General features: G+C 40.7%; 2 protein-coding genes across 2 annotated transcripts in view; both read left to right on the top strand.

Moving 5' to 3' along the window:
- The first annotated feature begins 7273 nt into the window (after window positions 1-7273).
- On the top strand, window positions 7274-10821 carry LOC137330725 (cyclin-O). The gene is given in 4 exon segments (XM_067994521.1): window positions 7274-7840; window positions 8381-8566; window positions 9840-10292; window positions 10294-10821. Coding segments are annotated over 4 exon segments (1167 nt in total). The 5' UTR covers window positions 7274-7414; the 3' UTR covers window positions 10396-10821.
- Window positions 10822-14236: 3415 nt separating this feature from the next.
- Window positions 14237-22418, top strand: part of mcidas (multiciliate differentiation and DNA synthesis associated cell cycle protein) — a 30714-nt gene continuing 22532 nt past the window's right edge. Inside the window, exons 1-3 of the mRNA XM_067994509.1 lie at window positions 14237-14338; window positions 14798-14876; window positions 14965-15056. Of these exons, the coding sequence (XP_067850610.1) occupies window positions 14237-14338; window positions 14798-14876; window positions 14965-15056 (273 nt within the window). The remainder of the gene's footprint in view (window positions 14339-14797; window positions 14877-14964; window positions 15057-22418) is intronic.

Raw genomic sequence — 22418 nt, 5'->3', positions numbered from 1 at the left:
GAACACCATCACCTCCAAGTTTCACACCACCCTGACTTGGACATATATCACTGTTCTTTCATCGTCGCTGGGTCAAAATCCTGGAACTTCCTACCTAACAGCACTGTGGGAGCACCTGCACCACACAGACAGCGGCGGTTCAAGAAGGTGGCTCACCACCAACTTCACAACGGCAACCAGGGATGGGAAATAAATGCTGGCCTTGTTAGTGACGCCCATACTCAAACAATGAATTTTTAAAAATGTTTATTGAAATCATATTTTCAAGGACAATGCAAAAATATGGAAAATAAAGAAATAAGGATTCTACATAGGAGAGCACATTGATTATGGCAAATTATGTCAATTTCAGGATACAATTAATATAGTGGTTATGTTACTGGACTAGTAATCCAGAGAACTTGAGTTCAAATCCCACCATGGCAGTTTGAGAATTTGAATTCAGTTTATAAAAAGAGCTGAAAATAAAAAACTGGTATCAGTAAAAGTGACCATGAAGTTGTCCTACAGTCATAAACACCCAACTTGTTCATTAATATTCTTCAGGGAAGGAAACTTGCCCTCCTTACCCAGCCTGGCTTAAACTCCAGTCCCACACTAACGTAGTTGATTCTTGCTCTCTGAAGTGGCCTATCAAACCACCACAAATAATAACAAGATCTTTACCACATGGATTGCAGCAGTTCAAGAAGGCCCACCACCACCTCCTCAGGATAACTAGACATGGGCAATAAATGCCAGCCTTGCCAGTGACACCCACACCCCGGTAATAAACATTAAAAAATGTAATTTTTAAGAATCGTTCATGGGATGTGGGCGTCGCTGGCGAGGTCAGCATTTATTGCCCATCTCTAATTGCCCTTGAGAAGATGGTGGTGAGCCGCCTTCTTGAACCGCTACAGTCCATGTGGTGAAGGTTCTCCCACAGTGCTGTTAGGTAGGGAGTTCCAGGATTTTGACCCAGTGACGATGATGGAACGGTGATATATTTCCAAGTCAGGATGGTGTGTGACTTGGTGGGGAACATGCAGGTGGTGTTGTTCCCATGTGCCTGCTGCTTTTGTCCTTCTAGGTGGTAGAGGTCGCGGGTTTGGGATGTGCTGTCGAAGAAGCCTTGGCGAGTTGCTGCAGTGCATCCTGTGGATGGTACACACTGCAGCCACAGTGCGCCGATGGTGAAGGGAGTGAATGTTTAGGGTGGTGGATGGGGTGCCAATCAAGTGGGTTGCTTTGTCCTGGATGGTGCCGATCTTCTTGAGTGTTGTTGGAGCTGCACTCATCCAGGCAAGTGGAGAGTATTCCATCACACTCCTCACTTGTGCCTTGTAGATGATGGAAAGGCTTTGGGGAGTCAGGAGGTGAGTCACTCACCGCAGAAAACCCAGCCTCTGACCTGCTCTTGTAGCCACAGTATTTATATGGCTGGTCCAGTTAAGTTTCTGGTCAATGGTGATCCCCAGGATGTTGATGGTGGGGGATTCATCGATGGTAATGCCGTTGAATGTCAAGGGGAAATGGTTAGACTCTCTCTTGTTGGAGATGGTCATTTCAGAAAGTGGAAGATCCAAGTCGATACAGGTCCTAATTTGTGACTCATATGAATAAAAAAAAACTTCTCTAATCCATCATCAGTGATAAGATATACTAATTATTTAATTGTTGATTCCTATTTTAAATATATTTGAGCATTTCTGCTAGATTAGATAGTAAATGATTGTAATGAATTATTGCTTTATAATATCTGCCACAATGCTACAGTCAATTTCACTATAAGCCCGGGGAATTGACTTCTGATAACATTAAGATAAAATTTTTATATCTTTTATCTACATTTATATCTTTAATGCAGAAAAATATCTCAGGAGCTTTACAGAGGGAAACATTTTTAAAAAAAGAACTGACACTGAGTCACAGTTAGATAGTTACGGGAGGGAACTGAAAGCTTGATCAAGAATGGGTTTTAAGAAGTTTCATGAAAGACATGGAGCATGCTAGTAATTATCATGTACTTGATAACTGCTACTAGCCTGAAACCTGATTGAAAATTAAATAGCCGTGGCACACAATCAAAGGAAATAGCATATATATATAAAAAAACTATATCACAGAGTGAGTTCAGAATATAATTCTGTGATTCACATTGGGTTATAAACCATGCCCACAGTTAGATTACTGCTTTATAACTCTCCTTGGTATCCTTTGTTTTCTATTAATTTAACTGCAGTGCCATCACTGTGAAATTATCATTTGTACATAGCAAATAATGAATTAAGGGGAGTAATTCAACCATTCTGAGCTGTGCTGTCAAGCTAGAGGTACTGGATAGTGGTGATGTGGTGGAAGATGTTTAATTCTTGCTAGTACCTTTCCTGATAGATACTGCACTCCCTTAGCCAACTTTCTCCTCTACTTATCTTAATAAATGCCTGAGTAGGAAATGGAGAAATGCAACATTAATAAAAGCTTGAACTAATTTTTAAAAAAATGAACACCTATCCACAGACATACAGGTGATGTGTATGCACATAACTGTTTTAAATGTGTTTTCGTTGTTTTTTTTTAATCCATATTTTACATCTAGTACCAACAACAAATTCAATAACTTGCATTTATATCTTTAATGCAGAAAAATGTCTCAGGGGATTTACAGAGGGAAACATTTAAAAAAAAACTGACACTGAGTCACAGTTAGATAGTTACGGGAGGGAACTGAAAGCTTGATCAAAAATGGGTTTTAAGAAGTTAAGAAGGGTTGGAGTTCAGGAGAGTAGGTCTAAGGCAGTCGAAGGCTCCGCAACCAATGGTGGTCACTATTTCTTTTTGCTGGGAAAGACAGTAATTGAAAATTCCCAGGACGCTGGAAAAAGCTAGGAGCTTCTTATAAGTTGCTGAGCAGTCTGTGAGGTTCTCAGTGATAAAATGTATATAAGAACATAAGGAATAGGAGCAAAAATAGGCCAAACGGCCCCTCGAGCCTGCTCTGCCATTCAATAAGATCAAGGCTGATCTTTGACCTCAACTCCACTTTCCTGCCCAATCCCCATATCCCTTGATTCCCTTAGAGTCCAAAAATCTATCGGTCTCAGCCTTGAATGTACTCAATGACTGAGGTAGAGAATTCCAAAGATTCACAACCCTCTGAGTGAAGAAATTCCTCCTCATCTCAGTCCTAAATGGCCGACCCCTTATCCTGAGACTATGCCCCCTAGTTCTAGACTCTCCAGCCAGCGGAAACAGCCTCTCAGCATCTACCCTGACAAGCCCTCTCAGAATCTTATATGTTTCAATGAGATCGCCTCTCATTCTTCTAGGCTCATTCTACTCAATATTTTGAAGGGAGAAAAAATGGAAACTGCTCTTCAGAGTATTATTAAAGATTTGGTACTTCAAACAAGAAAAAGCCATTACATTTCTTCAGAAGGAGTTATTAAAACAGTTACCTAACCCATAATGGAGTTTGCTCATTGTATTTTGTATTGCACCAATTTGTATTTGTTAAATTATTTTGTGCTTCTTACTTGCATTCAATTGTAAATAAATATTTTGAGTTGCTTTAACCTGTAAAAGGAAACCTTTGTATTTAGTATTCTGGCAATCCAAAGAGAGAGTGGCACTGTAGCACAAAAATATAGTAAATCCAGTAAACAAATTACTGCAAGTAAAGATAATCTTTAATCCTTGAGTAATGCAATTATGTCAAGAGTAGATTATTGATTAAAATGCATCTTCTGGATCATCAAGGATCAAAACTTAATGGGAATCCATTGAAAGACCTTGCATTTATATAGTGCCTTTCATGACCTCAGGACATCCCCAAAGTGCTTTACAGCCAATGAAGTACTTTTGAAGTATAATCACTGCTGTGATGTAGGAAACACAGCAGCCAATTTGCACACAGCAAGGTGATAACGACCAGATAATCAGTTTTAGTGATGTTGGTTGAGGGATAAATATTGGCCAGGACATGAGGAGAACTCCCCTGTTCTTCTGTTGAATAGTGCCATGGGATCTTCTACGTCCACCTAATAGGGCAGACCGGGCCTCAGTTTTAAAAAATTTGTTCATGGGATGTGGGCATCACTGGCAAGGCAGCATTTATTGCCCATCCCTAATTGCCCTTGAGAAGGTGGTGGTGAGCTGCCTTCTTGAACAGCTGAGTGGCTTCAAACTAGGCCATTTCAGAGGCCAATTAAGAATCAGCCACATTGCTGTGGGTTTGGAGTGACATATAGGCCAGACCAAGTAAGGACAGCAGGTTTCCTTCCCTAAAGGGCATTAGTGAACCAGATGGGTTTTTACAACAGTCAGGTAGTTTCATGGCCACCATTACTAATACTAGTTTGTTTTAATTCCAGATTTTATTTAATTAATTTAATTTAAATTCTCTAGCTGTCATGATGGGATTTGAACTCATGACTCCAGAATATTAGTCCAGGCCTCTGGATTACTAGTTTAGTAACAGCACCACTATGCTGCCGCACCCAGTTTAACATCTCATTCAAAAGATGGCACCTCAAACAGTGTAGCACTCCCTCATTGCTGTGCTGGAGTGTTGCCTAAGTTTTGCACTCAATTCTCTGGAGTGAGGACTTGAACTACACAGCCTTCTGTAATTCAGAGACAAGAGTGCTACCACTGCTGAGACATGAGAAAGTGTCTGAAATTATGAATTGGTAGATGTATTTTTGTGGTTTACAAATGTTACATTTTTTTTATCCATGTTAAAAGAAATACTCAGTTACATATTTCTGCATCGGTATGTAGCTTTGATGTTTTTTGTTACATTTTCAAATCATTAAAAAGTCTTTACAAACAAATTACCAGAACACTGCCAATGAATGCTCTTACTGGGCGTCCATTTCCCTCCAATTTGTAATACTCTACAAAGGCCACCTTTGTAGTTACATGATATAAGGGTGATTTTGACTAGCTTGTGGAAACAACACTTAAAGGTTATGTTTTAATGGCCGAGTTGTAACTACCACAGTAGGTGGTATTATTTGGATTTAAATTGAGGATTATTAAACAAAAGCCATTCTTAACGGAATGCACCTGTACTTTCAATCTGATTATTATAATATTAAGCTGAAATATAGTGACATTTTATTTGAAACCAATTAACAAAACAGGACCATGTCAACGCTCGAAATAGCAATTTAGATCAATTACATGAAAATAGGAATTGTAGTGAAAGGTGGAAAAACTTGTTCGACCATTTCCGTCTCAGTGAGAGAACAGCTTGTGCTGGTTGTCTTTGCACTCGTTGGCTGTTAATCCCATAAACTCGGTGAAGCGTTAATGGTGCAGTATGTAGTTAGCTCTCTGCTGCTGAGGTTCTGATGTGTTTGTTTGGAATGTGTGCCGGCTCAGATTGCAGCCCGTCTGTGTTTGTATAGAGAAGCTGCGACTCTCTCAGTGCCTGGAGTCTGACATCACTCCCCAGGGGAGCCCTCCTTCACAGAGCCCAGCGCGGCAACTCCCGCTCCCTTTTTATTCCATACATCTGAATATGGCAGGATAGAAACTGTCAGCACAACAGAACCCATAGATTTCAATAGGCTCCCCAGACTGACAATGCATACTTTAGAGGCGGTTGAAACCCCATTGTATTTCATTTGTAAATGTGTAGAGTAGGACAGTGTTCATTTCATTCCTGATGTGGAGATGCCGGTGATGGACTGGGGTTGACAATTGTAAACAATTTTACAACACCAAGTTATAGTCCAGCAATTTTATTTTAAATTCACAAGCTTTCGGAGGCTACCTCCTTCGTTCACCTGACGAAGGAGGAAGCCTCCGAAAGCTTGTGAATTTAAAATAAAATTGCTGGACTATAACTTGGTGTTGTAAAATTGTTTACATTTCATTCCTGTTACAGCTATTACCGAAATCAGCAATTTCAGCAATAAGTTCTATAATATGCAAAGCAAAATTTTCAACATCCGTTCACATTTTATTTAATGCAAATATTCTCAGATAAACATCAGATAATAAAGTAATTTTACAAAATACAGCCCAGGTTGGTGGGCGCTTTATCTTGAAACGTGAGTATGGGTTGCCGCCTCTAAGTTATTGCTATTGTACAGTCACATTTGAAGATCACCAGAAATATTCAGCTTGTGCTATTTAGTTAATACTATAGACATTATACGCGTGTCTCAACATTATAATATATCTCTGGTGTATTTATGTATACGATGTTATTTAAAACGTGACATTTACGTGAAGTTGGGACGCGCTAAAATAAAATATAACCTTAAATTTCCTCACAGCTTTAAACGCTCGTTTTCACTAAGATTTCCCCGCTGACAATCCTTTGATTTATTGGGTCTTGCGCATAATGGATGGAGTAAAAACTCATGACATTTACATAACAATAAATATTTGCTTATAAGAATCACTGTATTTCTGTCTCCGCGGCTTCCTAATGTGAAGTTCGGTTGGTACTTTATTGCCGCTAAAATCAGCTTCAATTTGGAAAACGAGATTGATCTTATCAGCATCTACCCAGTATAGTGTAGACACGCTCTCCCATATTGAAAGCTGCACTGATTCATTAAACGTTGTTTACATCGTGATTACTTTATCTGGTGTTGCAACCCACATTTGTTTTCTTTGCATTGACTGTTAAACAACGTGTAAATTATTTTATGGTGCTTTGATTACAACAAAAACTGTCGGGATTCTTTCAGTCCAATCGGGATCTTGTGGGAGTTTTGCTGCTGGGCAGATCTGCCCTGCTGAAATTGACAACTCTGCCCGTTGCCATGCGACAGGTGGGCGCTTGCCGTGGATATTACAACCACTGAGACCCGTGCCGCTCCCAGGAGAGAGGGGAGGGAGAGGAGAGGGGAGGGGGAGAGGGGCGGGGGAGAGGGAGAGGAGAGGGGAGGGGGCGGGGGAGGGGGAGGGAGAGGAGAGGGGAGGGGGGAGGGGAGGGGGAGAGGGGCGGGGGAGAGGGAGAGGAGAGGGGAGGGGGCGGGGGAGGGGGAGGGAGAGGAGAGGGGAGGGGGGAGGGGAGGGGAGAGGGGGGAGAGAGAGAGAGGGGGAGAGGAGAGGGGGAGAGGGAGGAGAGAGAGTGAGGGGAGGGGAGAGAGAGGGGAGGGGGCGAGGGGGGAGAGGAGAGGGAGAGAGCGAGAGGGAGGGGAGGGGGAGAGAGGGAGGGGAGAGGGGGAGGGGAGAGAGAGAGTGAGAGGGGGAGGAGAGGGGGAGGGGAGAGAGAGGGGAGGGGAATGAACAGTGAGCGGTCGTTTGACCGGGAAATCTGTCACCATGCTGCGCCCGGGTGACGTCGGAAAAATGTGGCAAAATTCCAGCCGGATGGGCCAATAACGCGAGGCCGGGGCTGTGGAGAAACGCAATGTAGGATTCAGAATGAAGCCCGTGTCTTTCAGTTCCTCAGCACTGAACACCTATGGTTGCAAACGCGATGGGCGAAGAACCTTCTCTGCAGTCGGTGCTGAGCCAGTTCAGCCCCACTAAAAGAAAGCGACTGGGCGCTATGAATGAGGATGTTACTCCCGAAGAGAGGGCTGAAACGATCCCTGGCAGCGCCAATACCAGAGCGCCGGTTAAAAGACCCAAATACCCAAGATACAGAAAACAGAGTACAGTTTCCAGCGGATGTGACAGTGGTATTTGTGTTGACGAGTCACCTTGTTCGAGCCCTGCAGATACAGACTGTGCTAGTCCTGCTCTTAGAAACAGCTGGTCCTCTCCCGGGCTGACAACTCAACTTGATTTACAAATTTTTAGAGAATACGGGGAGAAATGTTACGATTTAAAACGAGAATCTGAGAAGAAATTTCATCCCCGGAATTGCCTGGCACGTCAGCCCCAGGTAAGAAATAACATTACAAAATATAGTGCTTTAACAACCCCTAAAATCAACTCCTTAGCACAGAATTTCTTATTGCACAGTACAATAGCTGTAAAGTCTGCGCGTATCAAAGGAATTTGAAAACTTTAAAAAAAAAGTGGCCTGTTTACATTGAAACGAATAGCGAGCCACGCTATTAACGCGACTGCAGCTGGCATCGCTGATTCTGTTTAGAAGCGCTACCTTGCACCCAATCACTGTGTTTTAAGCACTCCCATGTTGTGCTAAAACATCGTTTATATGAAATTCCTGATTCATCGACTCAAATTGCTCCCATCACTAGCTGAGGGCCTGTGGTCACCAGTACTTAGCTCAAAAAGCTTCCTGTAGTCACAGTTCAAGTTTGGAAGGACAGAATCTATGCTCGTAGGACTGGCACTTCCACAGTTTAAGGGGACACAGTACAACAAATGATATACTCACTGTTACATTTTACTGAATTCCTAATGACAATCCTGCCGCTATAAATGTATTTTTTTGCATGTTCTTGTCTCCTCCAAGGTAACTGCAGAAGACCGATGTAAACTCGTTAGCTGGCTGATTCCAGTTCACAGATACTTTAACTTCTCCTTTGAATCTATGTGCCTCACTGTGAACATCATGGACCGTTTCCTTCAAACAACACCCGTGGCTTCGGATTGTTTCCAGCTTGTTGGAATAACTTCGCTTCTCCTTGCATGTAAACAAGTGAGTGAGCATGCAGTGAATAGTCTTAAGGCCCCTTCTCCCTTCTGGAATCCCCTTTAAAGCAGAAGGCCAGTACAAAATCAAAATAACCAGAACAAAAGATGTAATTTTTTCGAGGTGCTTAGAATCAATCGCATATTGGTCATAAACTATATCAATGTATCAGTTATGGTTTAGCTATGTGAATAACCCTACTATCCTCATTCATGGGTTTGGAATCTAAAGTGGTGGTTTAGTGGTGGTAAGTCTTATTTTGACTTAGCATCCAGGTATGCACATCTTGCAGCAAGGGTCATTGGATAACAATCAAGAATGGGAATTCTGGCTGCGTTTTCCCTCTAACACAAGACACAATGCATTCATAGCACCACCCCAGCTGAGATCAGCTAACTCGCCAAAGACAAACAATCAAACCAGGACCTTCCTGATCGCTGTGTCGCAGCACCACAACATTCCCCTCCCCTCTCCTTTCCCCCTCTCTCAACCCCCCTCTCTCCCGCTGAGCCATCAGATGTGGGAAGCTCACCTTAGCACCACAGAGCAACACAGATTGCAATAAATTAGCACAAAGCATTGTCCATCATAACTGAAAAGCGATTACATTAAATATCACCTGACCACACCATATTTAAGTGTAAGGGCACTGAAAACCAGCAACAAACATGAAATAATTTTCACACCTGTAGAACATTACTTTTTATTCATTATAGGGGTGATTCCATAATCTCGCACTCTCAGGGAGCATGGATCGGAGAATTGGGGCTACAATGTTGTCTGTTACATCTGGGATGTCCAACTTGTGGCCATGGACCAAAAGGGTTTCACCACCAATGAATTACTTTTGAAGTGCAGCCACCGTTGCTTTGTAAACAAATACAGCAGCTAGTTTAGGCATAGAAAAGACCCATAAACAGTAAATGAGATGAATGACTGTTTAAACTGTTTTTTGAGGAAAGAATGTTGAACAGGACACCAGGAGAATGCCCCTGTTTTCTGCTTCAAATAGTGCCATGAGATATTTTACATCTACCTGAATAGGTAAAGAGGGCATGGGTTTAAGGTTTCATCTGAAAGGCACCTGGACAATACAGCACTCTCCTCAGTATGACACTGAAGTGTGCGCTCAAATCCTGGAGTGGGACTTGACCCCAGAACTTTCTGACTCAGATAACAGAATGCTACCAACTGGCACTGAAGTGAAGTTATAACTGTGGAAAATAAATGAACATGTTGCTTATTTTTCATCTAATTATATTCATTTCATCCCGCCCAGGTTGAAGTTTACCCTCCCAGAATTAAACAGTTGCTGGCTCTGTGCTGTGACGCTTTTACCCGTGAGCAGCTCCGTAATCTGGAGTGCATCATCCTAATCAAACTCAATTTCGAGCTGGCAACGCCGAGTTTGGACTTTTTCTTGGAGTATTTCACCAACACGAGTGTGGAGCACCAGCAACCACACAGCCGGGCCGCCAGCATTGGGCGGCTGGCCAGGCGCCTTGCCGAGCTCAGCTTCGCTGATTACTCCTTCAACGGGTATCCGCCCTCCCTGCTGGCCATCTCTGCCCTCAGTTTGGCCGATCGTATGTTACATCCTGAGGAATGTATCGACCTACAGCTCAGCGATTACCCGCCCTGCATGCTGGAGGACTGTGTGGAGAGACTGAAGTTGCTGGTGGCTTTGAACGAAGAGTCATTGGCATCCTTACAGGCCTTTGAGCCGACAGATAAGGAGTTCAGCACTGAATTATGAAATGTTTCGTAACTCCTTACACTGCAGTCACACTTATACCCCCTTCCCCTCCTTAGAGCATTACATCAATGTTAGCTAAATAAAATTGCATCACATCTGAACAAATGTAGGTATGGAAAACAAATGGAAATTGATGTAGCTGTTTGTTTACATATAGGAAATGTAGCCTTGTTCTCACCTAAACCTTCTGGTTAGGTCAGATTGTTTAGTTCATTTAGGTGAAATTATACAAATATGTAAAAAAACATATTGGGGGGGGGGGTGTGAAGATTACCGAAGTCTGAAAACCTGATTACAACAATCTAGAAGCTGGTCTCCTTAATTTAGAACAAGTGAAACCACATCCAACCTGATGCACTGATATTTACTGTCGAACAATAGTACTGTAACCTGTAAATAATGTACATGACGATTGTATGTATTTTAGATTTTATTTTAAGAAATTGAATTTGCAAGGCACTATGGATTCATATGACTAAGCATTAAATTATTTTCTTCAGTTTTATTGCCCAGATTTCTTCAACGTCTAATAAATGCTTGTTTTTACAAATGCTTCCAGTTCTCATTTGTACTCATCACGAAAAATGATTCAGTAATAGATAGGTCCATCACTCCAACCCTTTCATCAAAGACAAGCTTAGTGCAGCATAACCGTGATATAGTACAGCAGATCGATTATTCCCCACCGACTTTCTTCCCCTTTCCTGAAGGCATTGGCTCGTTCTGCAGCCCTCTCGTACCTCACCCAAGTGGCCATTTTTCGCACGTGAGCCTTGACAATGTGTGTGTGTGGGGTGGGCAAACATTGGCATTTTCTAGATAGCAATCAGGAGTGGAAGACCTGGCTGATTTTTCTTCTCACTACACTCGATTTCAGTACATATAAAGAAAGAATTCCATTTATATAGTACTTTTCACGACGTCCCAAATCACTTTGCAGCCTATGAAGTGTAGTCACTCTTGTAATGTCGGAAATGCGACAGTCAATTTGCATACAACAAGGTCCCACAAACAGCAGTGTGATAATGACCAGATAATCTGTTTTAGTGATGTTGGTTGAGGGATACATATTGGTTAGGACACCAGAGAAAACTCCCTTGTTCTTCTTCAAAATAGTGCCATACGATTTTTTACGTCCACCAGGTCCTCGGTTTGACATTCCACCCGAAAAACGGCACCTCCGACGACTCACTCAGTACTGCACTGGAATGTCAGCCTAGATTTTGTGCTCAAGTCCTTGGAGTGGGACCTGAACGCACAACCTCTGGCTCAGAGGTGAGGGTGCTACCACTGAGCCATGACTAACACCATTATAGTGCCACTACTGCAGCCTAGTTGAGATCAGCTAACTCAGAGATTGAACCTTGGACATCCCTCATCTGCGTAGCTCAATCCCAAGCTGGGTTGTAGATTTCCTACTGACCAATCGGGCAGTTGAATTTTTGCCCTTATACAGGTCAGCTTTCAACATTTGAATTAAAATTGAGAAGGGAGCAAGCTAAAAATGTGATGATAGGTAAACGAATAGAAATCTAGACAATATTTACATAGAATACCCTGCATCTATGTAAATATATTAATAATGTGGCTGTTTATTAGATCCAATCTGGTTTCTTCTAGGGTGGAGCACAAATGATTGGAAAACGATCAATATAAACTTGCAAAACATTCTCACGAATAGTGAAAAACCAACAGGTAAAAGTAATTATACTTAGATAGAAAGAGAAAGAAATTGCATTTATACAGCTCATCCACGGGACATCCCAAAGCTCTTCACCTCCAATTATTATTTTTGAAGTTCAGTCACTGTTGTTATGTAGCCAAACTGTTAAGTTAGAACAAACTTCAGTTTGGGGAATCTGTTTGACTCCCAGTCTGTCCTTGCTGCTGACATACAGAATGAGAATTATCATCCCTATACTCTCAAATGTAAATTCAGTATTTGTCCCACTTGGTCATTCTTGAAGTTTCCACAAATCGCTCAGAGTCAGAACCAATTATGAACTCACTCATTTCCAGCAAGGGAATCTGGAGTGGGTTATCGGAATGGTTCTGGGACTTAGAGGGTTAAATTGTGAGGACAGCTTGCATAAACTTGACTTGTATTTCTTTGTAAAGAAGTTTGAGGGACGATCTGATGTAGGTGTTTAAAATGTTTAACGGATTTGATATGGTAGAAACGGAGTAACTATTTCCTCTGGTGGTGAATCAAGAACAATGGGTTAAAATCAGAGTTAAGCCATTCAGGAGCAAAATCAGGAAGCACTTTTTCATACAAAAGGTAGTGGAAATTTGGAACTCTCTCCCCCAAAAGGCTGTGGGTGCTAGGACAATTGGAGCTTTCAAGACCTAGATAGATTTTTATTAGGTAAGGGTATCAAGGGATATGGAGCAAAGGTGGGAGTTGAGGTGCAGCTCAGTCATGATCTAATTGAATGGTGGAGTAGGCTCAGGGGGCTGAATGGCCTGCTCCTGTTCCCAATGTTCTTAAGTTGGTTTTGTCATATCCAGGCTACCACTTGAGCGTTAATTAAACAAAAGTTTTCCTGCAGCAGGTCGATTCGCCTACAGTTACTTTCCATTCAAATATCAATGATCAATACTTTCCATATATAGAGGAAAAAATAATAGGTGATATTTAAGTAAAAGAGAGATCGCTTCCAAATGTCACAATTATTATTCGTTCCATAGAAAATAATAGAAATTAAAGGTAATAGGTACAGAAGTACCATTGCACTCCCAGCCGCACCCACCTGTATCAATTTATTATTAAAAAATACTTCATGTAAATACAACTTTGAAAATAAAAGTTACCCACCAGCGACATTACCAAGTGAGTATTCAAATTTATTCAGTTTTTCATTCTGTGCATACGTTTTGGCTGTGACCGGCTCCAGCACAGCAATATGTTAAATCAGGAATCTTAAATAATTCAAAGTAAATTTATTTGTTTATTTACATAAATTACAACCAGTAATTTATTTTAAAAATGTATTTCTCCATATTTCATCGAGCAGCCCTTAAACGGGCACACCGTAAACATATTAATATTACATTGAGAGAAAGAATCCTTTTTGCAAGTAATAATGCAGTCCGACAATAACCGTAATAATTTACTAAAGTACATTTGTACAATTCACTGCCTTGAAAGCGTTAATTAATGGACTGTATTAAACCAGCATATAGTAGGTGCTGAAATACTTTCATCGCGAGGTTGTTTTGTGTCCACATTAATATCACTATGTCAGATTGACAAAGCTCAGTATTTGTCCTTTACTATTATCACCGTGAGCCAATTAATCCGATCTCTCGGGGCTCGAGGTGCAAGCGTTTTTCGCGCTATCATATAATAGGGGACTTGGACTTAACGCCGGACCTCGTTAAAGGCTGCATTTCTGAACATTTGTGCAGTTGTGTAATATTACAGTTGAGGTGGCGCCAATGAATGAGAAAAGGGCGCAACGCGGAGTATTACAGCAGATTAAAAAACGAATGTGTCTCTGGAGGCTGCAGTGCTTTAAATTTAGCGCTCTGGCGGTGCACAGATTGCCTTGTCTTTAAGGCGCCACCTCTGGCGCTCGCTCGGCCTCTGTTTGGAAAGGATATTAATCGCTCCTTTCTGTTACAATTAAACATCTCCAGGGACGCTTCTCCCGTAGAGACGGGGTGGGAAGGGTTTGATTGGGCGAAGCAAATAACGGTGCATGTTCCCGCTATAAGACCGATACCTTTCCAACCGACAGTCATTTTATTCTTTACCTTTAGGTTATTTAAAACATAAATTAGCAAATTAGCCAAATATATAACAGATAAGCCTTCAGAGTACATACCGCAGCAAAATAAAAAGGTGTTATACATTGACGGTAAACAGAAGTGAAAATAAATTATTTTATATTATTTTTACTGACAGGCCAGTGGAAATGCAAAATGGAAGAAAAGTCTTTGGAGAAATTTACCCGAACAGGATGGTGGAGTTGCCCAGCCACATTTCGGGCAAAAAGCAACCAAAATTTGATAAAAAGGTACACATCTCTACCCAGAGAGCGATTGCGTTTAATCATCTCTTAGCAGAGAGTTTAGTCATAGTTCAGTGAGTGTGATTTCCATTTACAAATAATATTGGGTGCCAGTATCGGTGTATTGGTTACACTTTATATTCCTGTATAAGTAAGCTGCCCTACTTGTATTTAATTCACTGAATGGTGTTATGGATTGTTTTCGTAAAAAGTACAATTTTAATATCATCTTAGGTTAGCTATAAACGGACAATTCTTCAATGAATACAATCCTTTCAATGATTTCCTCTTTCCATTGTTGAGTTGGTAAAGTTTTGGTATTCGGATATTTTGTTTTCAATTTTTGCTCTTTGTACACTTATGAATGCTTATTATTTCTGTTGACACATTTTAATGTTTAAAATTAGATTGACAAAAATACTGCTTTATATTGCCTTTATATTGCTGTTCTCCTGCGATACACAGAAAGATCACCAGAAGGTGCGTGGGACGAACTCGCAGGTGACCATTTATTCCGATGCATCAGCGATTACATCAGACTCAGGTACAGGCGGCTGTTTTATTCGATCTTTTTGACACACAGATATACACCGTGTCATTTTTATACAAACCCCAGACCGCTTTGTTTTTAGCATTCGTGACTATAGATGAAACGGTATGGCAGGATTTGGCAGATTGCACATCAGTTCTACACCAGGAATCTTCAAATGAACTCACTCGGCAGGTGTGTGTCGCGGCTGAATTGTTCACATTCGTTTTCATTGTGTGTGTGTGTTTATGTCTGAAAGCGAATGAGTGTGTGGGAATATGTGAGTAGGTGAATGCATTAGTAAATGAGTGTGTGTGAGATTCTGTGAATGAGCGAGAGAGAATCTGAGTGAATAGATAAAATGAGAACGAAAGTGTGCGAGTGAATAAGTAGGTGAGTGATAATGAGTGTGTGTGCATGTGAATGAGTGTGTGAGAATATGTGAGAGTTTGTTAGTGTGTGACTATGTGTGTGCATGAGTAAGGGTGTGAGAGAGTGTAAGAAAATGTACGTAAATAGGTGAATATGCATGAGTGAGAGTGTATGTGAGTGAGTGTGTGAATGAGTCAGTGTAAGCATGAGCGATAAGAATATGAGTAGTGAATGTACATATAAGTGAGGGTGCATGTGAATAAATAGCTGAATGAGAATGGGTGGCAGAGTGTGTGAATGAGTGTATGAGTGAGAGTGTGTGATAAATGGATGTGTGAATGTGAATGTGTATGAGTGAGTTAGATAAACTCTATGTGTATTTGTGTATATATTAGTTTATTCTGTGTGTGAGTGAGTGGTTTATTCTGTGTGTATGGAAGAGTGAGAGTCAGCAGTTTACCCTATATGCTTGAGTAAGTGGTTTATTGTATGTGTGAGTGTGAATGGTTTATTCTGCATGTATGTGTGTGTGTCAGAGTTTACTGTATATGAATTTACTGTGTGTGTCTGTGTGAATGAATGGTTATTCTGTGTTTGTGTGTTTACTGTGTATGTGTGTGTGAGTGTTTTATTTTGTATGAGAGAGTGGTTTATTCTATATGTTTGAGTGAGTGGTTTACTGTGTGTGTGAGAGTGAATGGCTTATTCTATGTGTGTGAGTGATTTATTCTGTGTATGTGCATTTGTTTGTGTGTGAGAGAGAGTGAATGGCTTATTCTATGAATGTAAGTGCTTTATTCTCTGTGTATACATTTATGTGTGTGTATGTGCATGTATAAGTATGAGCAGAGGCCATTGGGCACTGCTTCTGTCTTTTATTCTGTTGGAATGTCCTGATCATGTCATTATTCTAATTTAGATAAATATTTTAAAGAGCATCATTCTGTTGTGGAGTTTATACAGAAGTTGTGAGATATCACAAATATGCTTTGATTAAAATATTCAATTTGGAAAGCACATTTAATTAACTTTAATTATACATGTTTAAATTATGGTCCCTTGGATTTCATGACAAAAACCAAAATCAAGCACTGTGGTCTCTTTCCGCCATACAAGTGTCTTTACTTCTAGTCCATGGTAGTTGTAGTTTTTGTCAGTTAAAAACGTTAGACTTTGAGGTCCACCATTTAGGAAAACTGCCCAGTGATGAAGGAGGTTCATGTACTTAACCAAATGAAATGCAGCTGTGAGGACTTCAGCTGAACACTACTGCAGGATTTTTTAATATTTATGTAATGTTGATGTTACACTCAGCTTGAAAATAACACCTGAAGCTAAATTGTCAACATATATTTGGAATAGACAAGTAATAGATCCCTCATTCCAATTCATATAGTCAGGACTTTAAATTTTTTGAAGATTATAATTTGAACACTCATCAGAATTCAAAAAAGATTTACCATTGGCTTCTTAGGTTTGTTTATTTTTACTTAATAATTATCAGCAGAACAGTCTTTCAGTGCGTAGCACAGAAGATACATTGGTCAGTAAAACTGAAAGTATAAATATTCAGGATTTCAAATTCCTAAACATTATGAGGTGACTTTCCTCTTCACTGCACCTGTCGATCACTCAGTTTCTAGTCACAGTGAAGATATAAAGGGGCAGCGATCCTTTATGGCAGGTCTTTATCCCCACCACCCAGTCCTGGGATGTCCAGGACAGCCCTGGATGGGAGTGAGTGGGCCTGTGCCTGTAATAGGTGTGAGTACTAGTATTGAAATTATGTGGCAAGGGGTGTTTATGGCTTTCTCGCCTCAGCTTCTACTGTGTCTGAATGTGGGCCGCCCACACACAGGGCTGCTAAGGGTCTGACGGGGACCAGTGGCAATCCAAACATGGAAAGTCATTGCAGGCAGTTTTTCCTACAGGTATTTTGCATCACAGCACAAGTTTTGGGCCTAGGGCCCCTCTGGCTGCTGCTCTCCAGCAGATGTCAAAAGGCCCCAGAGGCTAGTGGCCAGAAATGCCGTTACAGGCTTCTCAGGCCTGGAGCTGAGCTCCTGTTTCCCTCCCATCTGTTCCCAGTGTAAAGCCCTGCTGGGGTGGACCTGTACCAGGGGTAGGAAATTTGGGCGATTTGTGCCTCTCACAGGTGCAGTACACCTATGGGGTGCTGCACCTCTCCGGTATCCAGTGGGTGGTGGGAGCGAAAATTTGGCCCTGCATGTTCAGTTTTATTGTCACTGTGCTGTAAATGGACTGTATATGATATTGTGAGTTGAATCTATGCAGTAATTCTGTTATTTGTTCAGCTAATGATAGCCATCAGGGAAACATCCATTCAGGCCACAGTGAACAGCATAAATAGGAACAGTGCCTGCCAAAAGAGTGGTTATTTTTTGGGCCTTTACATTTAAATGTAGCTTTGTGGTTTTGAACTTTTGATCCCTGGGGATCCACTAATTGCAAAAAGGAAAGTTTGATATCATGGCCAGTTATAGTCCAATGAATATAGGTACAATTTCATTGTAAAATACAATAGATACAAAATTCAGATTGGTAATTCTCATTTTTATGCCATGCTTCATTGTAAGCATGCCAATAAGTCATTCAATAACTGTCTGACCACAAATAAGAACAGAAAATGCTGAAAGTATACAACAGGTTTTTCAGCATCTAAAAAGGTAAAGACAAGTTAATATTTTGGATATAGATCTGCAGACAGACCTGCTGTGCAGTTCCAGCATGTTCTGGTTGTACTTGAAATGTCCAGCGTTTGCAGTTTTTTCATTTTATGTGTCCCATTTTTAAAACCCTTTCACTGTGTATCAAGAATAAAATTCACAAGGGTACCAACCTAAAATGGAAGGCAAAATGAAGCATAAATTGTGTAACAAAAAAAAACCTTTAGAAGTTATATTTCATGTATTTAACAAAATTCAAACTTATCATTAGTTCTTCAAATCCATCAGTAGAAACTGCACTGTTTAATTCTCTTTATTGCAGCTGAAATGAGTACATAAATATTTTACATTTTTGAGTCATAGTGCTAAAACTTTACCCTAACTTCCTAATAGCTGCAGTATGTTCTCTTTTGAGGTGAAACATTCCATTAGTTGAGTTCTTAATGCTTGCTGAAAGAGGTCTTTTAAGATTACATGTTTTTACATCTCAAGAGAAGCAGTCTAAATGCCCAACTGAGGAGGATCCCACTGTGCTTGTAATTGTCCTCTTCATGGGTGAACAACATTAATTAGAACTAATTACTAAAAAAAAGACAAATTACACTTGTGTATCTATAACATATTCAGTGGGGACCTATGGAGTACACAATAGCTGGCAGTAAGTTACAACTTGTAATTCAATGAAGGGGTTCTGATTGCATTATAAACAGTCAGCCATCAATTTATTAACATCAATAGAAACTGAGATCTAATTAAAGCTTTCAAGTCACTGAGAGCCACATCCTGAACAATGCATTATTATTTTCAAATAGCACTTATTTTGGCTTTTCTTATTGTTATCAAGGTCCTGAGGTAGTCCAGTTGCATGGTAGAGATATCATATTGTAGATGAACTTTAATAAAGCTGATTGTAATTTTCAACCATAAGATGTGTGCCAGGCACTGTAGGATAGATTAATCAAGAGTATTATTATAAGGGTGTAATTCAATCAAAAGGGTTCATGTGTCATGATAAACTGCATGTGCAGTTTAATAATCATCAGAACTCATTTGATTAAGTTACATAATATTGTATTTATTGATTGCATTGTATCCTGATAATCAACTGTTGGTATAAGGTAAGATAATTTTACTCTTTTTTGGTATTATAGTGATGGGGAAGTACTTTGTATTAAAATTAGCCCCTTCGCATATTCTTCTTCTTTTTATCATCCTATATAAATCCACGGAGCATCCTAACAGTTGATGTCCACCATTATATTTGTCACTGGCCAAGGAAGAAAATAGATCGATCAGAAAATAAAAATTTCTACTGACTCTTAAGCAAGTAAATAATAAAATAAGTGGGTGAGTTGGAGTGAGGCACATTCGGGTTCAGATGATGGTTATAAACTGCTTGATTTAATTTGAAGATATTCATTAATCTTTATATAATCACTGCTAGGTCTCCATTATTGACGCTGTAATCTCATTTGGTTATCTATGATGCTCTGTATAATCAGTCCCAGGTATCCATTGTGTGCCACATGTTCTTCCAGGGTATTTGTTATTTTATGCAAAGTATCATCCAGGATACAAAGTATTAATCATTAGTCCATTGAATAAAGGTACATCTAATGCGCAGTTTGACAATAAACAAAAGATAGTGCAAATAAATAAAAACCAAAAAACTCCAAATGCTGAAAATCTGAAACAAAGCAGAAAATACTGGAAATATACTGTAGGTCAGTCAGCATCTATGGAGAGAACAGATACGTTAGCATTTCGGCTGTAACCCTTCATCAGAGCTTCATCAGTTGTGTGTATTTGGGAAAATTAACCCGGATATACAGGGAACATGTATTACAGGAAAAGTAAGACATGTAACAATGAGAACTTACTTGCTTCTCCAACTCTTATCTTTGAGTTTCTTCTCATCTTAGTCTCTGCTTTTCTCAACCTGTTCTTTTTTCTCTTCCTTGGCTTTGTCGTTCTTTCTTTACAGGGTGTCTTCATTTTCTCTAAGTTGTTGATTTTATCTTTCTGCAGTCTTCCCTATCATTCCCTTTCTCACTGTTGCCTTTCACTTTATTGCCCCATTTACTCTTCTCATGTGCATCATTCTCCTTATTGATTGCCTTTCTTTCTCTTTGTTGCCTCTTTTTCTTTTTTATTGTGTATTTTTTCTCCATTGCCTCTTTCTTTTCCTGTCCTCCCTTTCCTTTCCCATTGCCTCTTTCTTTTGCTGCCTAGTAGCTGCTCTTTCTATGTTGCCTCCTTATAGGAACATAGGAACAGGAGTAGGCCAATTAGCCTCTCGGCTGATCTGTACCTCAACCCCATTTATCCTCCTTTGCCTCATATCCCTTGATACCTTTACCTAAGAAAAATCTATCAATCTCAGTCTTGAAAGTACTATAGAATTATGTGAAGTGACTTTTGTTAGAGCCATAGAACCATAGAAGTTTACAGCACAAAGGTAGGCTATTCAAAGGTAGGGTATTCAGCCCATCACGTCTGTGCTAGCTCTTTGCAAGAACAATTCAAAATGAATCTCGAAAACAAAAGCAAAATACTGCGGATGCTGGAAATCTGAAATAAAAACAGAAAATGCTGGAAACATTCAACAGGTAAGGCAGCATCCGTGGAGAGAGACTGAGTTTTGATGAAAGGTCATCGACATGAAACGTTAACTCTGTTTCTCTCTCCACAGATGCTGCTTGACCTGCTGAGTATTTCCAGCATTTTCTGTTTTTATTTCAGAACGAATCTTACTGCTCTGCTTTCTCCCCATAGCCTTGTATCTTCCTCTGCTTCAAATATTTGCCCAATTTTCCCTTAAAAAATTTAATAGTTTCTGCCTCATCCTGTAGATGGTACACACTGCAGCCACAGTGTACCGGTGGTGGAGGGAATGAATGTTTAAGGTGGTGAATAGGGTCCCAATCAAGGGGGCTGCTTTGTCTTGGATGGTGTTGAGCTTCTTGAGTGTTGGAGCTGCACTCATCTAGGCAAGTGGAGAGTATTCCATCACACTCCTGACTTGTGCCTTGTAGATGATAGAAAAGCTTTGGGGAGTCAGGAGGTGAGTCACTTGCCAGCATTTATTGTCTATCCCTAATTGCCCTTGGGAAGGTGGTGATGAGCCGCCTTCTTGAACCGCTGTAGTCTGTGTGGTGAAGGTGCTCCCACAGTGCTGTTAGAACATAAGAACAGAAGAAATAGGAGCAGGAGTAGGCCAATCGGCCCCTCGAGCCTGCGCCGCCATTCAATAAGATCATGGCTGATCTGATCCCAACCACAAATCTAAAGAACACAAGAAGTAGGAGCAGGACCCGGCCACTCAGCCCCTGGGCCCTCTCCGCCACCCACAGGGCATTGACCGATCCGAACTCAGCTTCATGTCCAATTTCCTGCCCGCTTCCCATAACCCCTGATTCCCTTTACTTCTAGGAAACTGTCTATTTCTGTTTTAAATTTATCTAGTAATGTAGCTTCCACAGCTTCCTGGGGCAGCAAATTCCACAGACCTACCGCCCTCTGAGTGAATAAGTTTCTCCTCATCTCAGTTTTGAAAGAGCAGCCCCTTATTCTAAGATTATGCCCCCTAGTTCTAGTTTCACCCATCTTTGGGAACATCTTTACTGCATCCACCCGATCAAGCCCCTTCACAATCTTATATGTTTCAATAAGATCGCCTCTCATTCTTCTGAACACCAATGAGTAGAGTCCCAATCTACTCAACCTCTCCTCATATGTCCACCCCCTCATCCCCGGGATTAACCGAATGAACCTTCTTTGTACTGCCTCGAGAGCAAGTATGTCTTTTCTTAAGTGTGGACACCAAAACTGTATGCAGTATTCCAGGTGCGGTCTCACCAATGCCTAATATAACTGCAGCAATACCTCCCTGTTTTTATATTCTATCCCCCTAGCAATAAAAGCCAACATTCCATTGGCCTTCTTGATCACCTGCTGCACCTGCATACCAACTTTTTGATTTTCTTGCACTAGGACCCCCAGATTCCTTTGTACTGCAGTACTTTCTAGTCTCTCGCCATTAAGAAAATAACTTGCTCTCTGATTTTTCCTGCCAAAGTGCATAACCTCACATTTTCCAATATTATATTGCATCTGCCAAATCTCCGCCCACTCACCCAGCCTGTCTATATCCCCTTGTAGGTTTTTTATGTCCTCCTCACTCTCTACTTTCCCTCCCATCTTTGTATCATCTGCAAATTTTGATATGTTGCACTCGGTCCCCTCCTCCAAATCGTTAATATAGGTTGTATAGAGTTGAGGACCCAGCACCGACCCCTGTGGAACACCACTGGTTACTGGTTGCCAGCGCGAGAATGAACCATTTATCCCAACTCTCTGCCTCCTGTTCGATAACCAATCCTCCACCCATGCCAGAATATTACCCCCAATCCCGTGATTTTTTATCTTAAGTAATAATCTTTTATGTGGCACCTTGTCGAATGCCTTCTGGAAGTCTAAATACACTATGTCCACTGGT

This window comes from Heptranchias perlo, chromosome 1 (genome assembly GCF_035084215.1).
Source record: "Heptranchias perlo isolate sHepPer1 chromosome 1, sHepPer1.hap1, whole genome shotgun sequence".
In the NCBI taxonomy this organism is placed as follows: domain Eukaryota; kingdom Metazoa; phylum Chordata; class Chondrichthyes; order Hexanchiformes; family Hexanchidae; genus Heptranchias; species Heptranchias perlo.
This window is presented reverse-complemented; position numbering and strand designations above follow the sequence as displayed.